The 2,537-nt window shown below is 50.6% G+C and overlaps 2 protein-coding genes across 3 annotated transcripts in view; one reads left to right on the forward strand and one right to left on the reverse strand.

The window, feature by feature from the left end:
- Positions 1-1,140, reverse strand: part of Ticam1 (toll like receptor adaptor molecule 1) — a 7,626-nt gene extending 6,486 nt beyond the window's left edge. The window contains exon 1 of one of the 2 annotated variants that reach the window (XM_031348686.1): positions 721-1,140. In XM_031348686.1, coding sequence (XP_031204546.1) covers positions 721-881 — 161 coding nt within the window. In that variant the 5' untranslated portion in view covers positions 882-1,140. The remainder of the gene's footprint in view (positions 1-720) is intronic. The other variant, XM_031348687.1, reaches the window with a different exon arrangement.
- The window catches only part of Uhrf1 (ubiquitin like with PHD and ring finger domains 1), a 60,438-nt gene that overhangs the window by 15,828 nt on the left and 42,073 nt on the right, over positions 1-2,537 (forward strand). The window lies entirely within an intron of this gene.

Raw genomic sequence — 2,537 nt, forward strand, 5'->3', positions numbered from 1 at the left:
GCTGGGTGGAGAGTGAGTGGACGGCTGGGTGGAGAGTGAGTGGACGGCTGCTGCGTGGTGAGTGAGTGAGTGGACGGCTGGGTCAGTTGAGTGGACGGCTGGGTTTGTAGGTGGACAGGCTGTAAATAGGCCTCTTTCTTTCTTCCCTGGCCTTCTCTCCCCGGCAGAACTTACAGTCTCTTGAGGCACAGGGGGCCCCTCCTCCAGTCAAAGACCTGCTAACTGTCAGCTCTAGAACTCAGGGAATGTGTACTGCCAGGGAACTTAGAATGGTTCCCAGGCTGACCTTGCATGGATCCAGGGGCCTGCGTTGGGCCGGAAATAGTTGACTGCAGAAGCTGCAGCAGGCCAGTCCCCACAGGTAGCAGATGGTATCTGCGTTAATTTGGGGCAGGAGTTTTGACAGGGAATACTGAGGTAGAGAAAGCAGATCTGATCAGGAAATAGCAACAAGGGGAGGGATTGAGGGTGGAAGAGGGTTGGGGGTTCGCCGTTGGGGCTGGAGGAGACCTGGGAGTTAGAAGATCTAAGGATCTGGGGGGTACTAGGGACTGAGCAAGCACCCAGGACCACAGGGCTTGGTTGGGAGTCAGGAGTTGGACGGCGGGATCTCAGTGTCCATGGGAAAGAGCTTAAGGAACCTGACAGCCTGCAGGTGGCGGCCCAGCATCTACTCCCGACCCTGCGCCCGCCGTGCTATCCCCTCTGCCTTTATCCTACCTGGCTGTAGGGGTCCTGAGCTGGTAGATCTGGGGGTCTCTGGTGGCTGCTGGAGAAGGAGGAGAGAGAAAAGGAGGAGGGAGCGTTCGGTTCCACCCCTTCCTCTCTTCCGGGTCTTGTGGGTGGAAGATGATGACGTCAGCAGTCTCGCCTGTAATCATATCTAGCTGAGCCAAGCACTGCCCTACCGCCCAGTGTTCCGAGGACACGTGGAACTAGGCAGGGCTTGTAGTGTGTGAGGCCAGAGCTGGGGTAGGAGGAAGGAACCCTCCGCCCCCAGAGAACGTTTAGCTGGCGGACACAGAACTCAGCTAGTAACATACTCTTGGGATTCGCAAAGCACCATGTGGCTAAGTACACAGGGACCCAGGTGACTCATGCTTATCAGTCCAGCAGCACACAGAAAAGTAAAGCAGAGAGACTGCCCCGAGTTCCAAGGAAGCCTGACCCACACAGTGAGACCTCATCTCAAAAATAAATACAAAAAAGGAAACAGAAGTGCTGGAAGCCTCAAGGTTTTGTACAACTATTTAGTTGTGAATATTCTCTTTTTGTTTGGTTGGTTTTCCAGACAGGGTTTCTCTGAGTAGTCCTGACTGTCCTGGAATTCACTCTGTAGACCAGGATGGCCTCGAACTCAGAAATCTGCTGCCTCTGCCTCCCAAGTGCCGGGATTAAAGGCGTGTGCCACCACTGCCCAGCAGTTGTGAATATTAATTCTTTACTGGATTTTACTTGGTGTGTGTGTATGTGTGCATGCAGGCACATATCATGTAGGCATGTAGGTTAGAGAACAGCAAGCTTGCTGAGCCATCACAGAGACACAAAACAAAAATCTGTCAGAGATTTCAGGGTATTAAGTTTTGAGAAACAGTCTGTGTATGCATTGGAACTTGGGACTATCCTCATTGCTCACTCAGCTAGATGGTAAGATTACAGGCATGTTTTAAAGATTTATTTATTTTATGTATGAGTACACTGTAGCTGTCTTCAGACACACCAGAAGAGGGCATCAGATCTCATTACAGATGAGTGTGAGCCACCATGTGGTTGCTGGGAATTGAACTCAGGACCTCTGGAAGAACATCTAGTGCTCTTAACAACTGAGCCATCTCTCCAGCCCCACACAATATGTTTTAAAACTGATAAAACTAAATTGTAAAAACAGAAAAGCAGCAGTTCACAGAGGACTATGACTAGATGCACAAATGAGCCACTCCTACCCTCTTGCTGGGGATTCTAGGCAGGAGTATCTGCCTCACGTCACTGAACACGATCTCTCCAAGGCACGTATGTATCAGAATGGCTTCTCTGTCTTCCAGTTTACATATGTGTTCGTATATGTGGAAGTTGGAGGTTGACATCAAGTGTTTTCTCCTGGTCACATCTTTAGGAGACAATTTCCTGAGACCAGCCATCTCAGGAACAAGTTCTATCTCGCTGGCAGGGTAAAAACTGAGTTCATGCATGTTTGTCTGTTAGCCAGTAAAGGATGTAAAGAAGGCAGGTGCTGGGCTGGAGAGATGGCTCAGTGCAAATGCTCTTCTGAAGGTCCTGAGTTCAAATGCCAGCAACCACATGGTGGCTCCCAACCATCTGTAATGAGATCTGATGCCTTCTTCTGGTGTCTCTGAAGACAGCTACAGTGTATTTACATATAATGAATAAATAAATCTTTAGCTGCTGCTGGTGGTGGTGGTGGTGGTGGCGGTGGCGGTGGCGGCGGCGGCACTTGGGAGGCAGAGGCACGCGGATTTCTGAGTTCGAGGCCAGCCTGGTCTACAGAATGAGTTCCAGGACAGCCAAGGCTATACAGA

This window comes from Mastomys coucha, unplaced genomic scaffold (assembly GCF_008632895.1).
Source record: "Mastomys coucha isolate ucsf_1 unplaced genomic scaffold, UCSF_Mcou_1 pScaffold3, whole genome shotgun sequence".
Taxonomy (NCBI): Eukaryota; Metazoa; Chordata; class Mammalia; order Rodentia; family Muridae; genus Mastomys; species Mastomys coucha.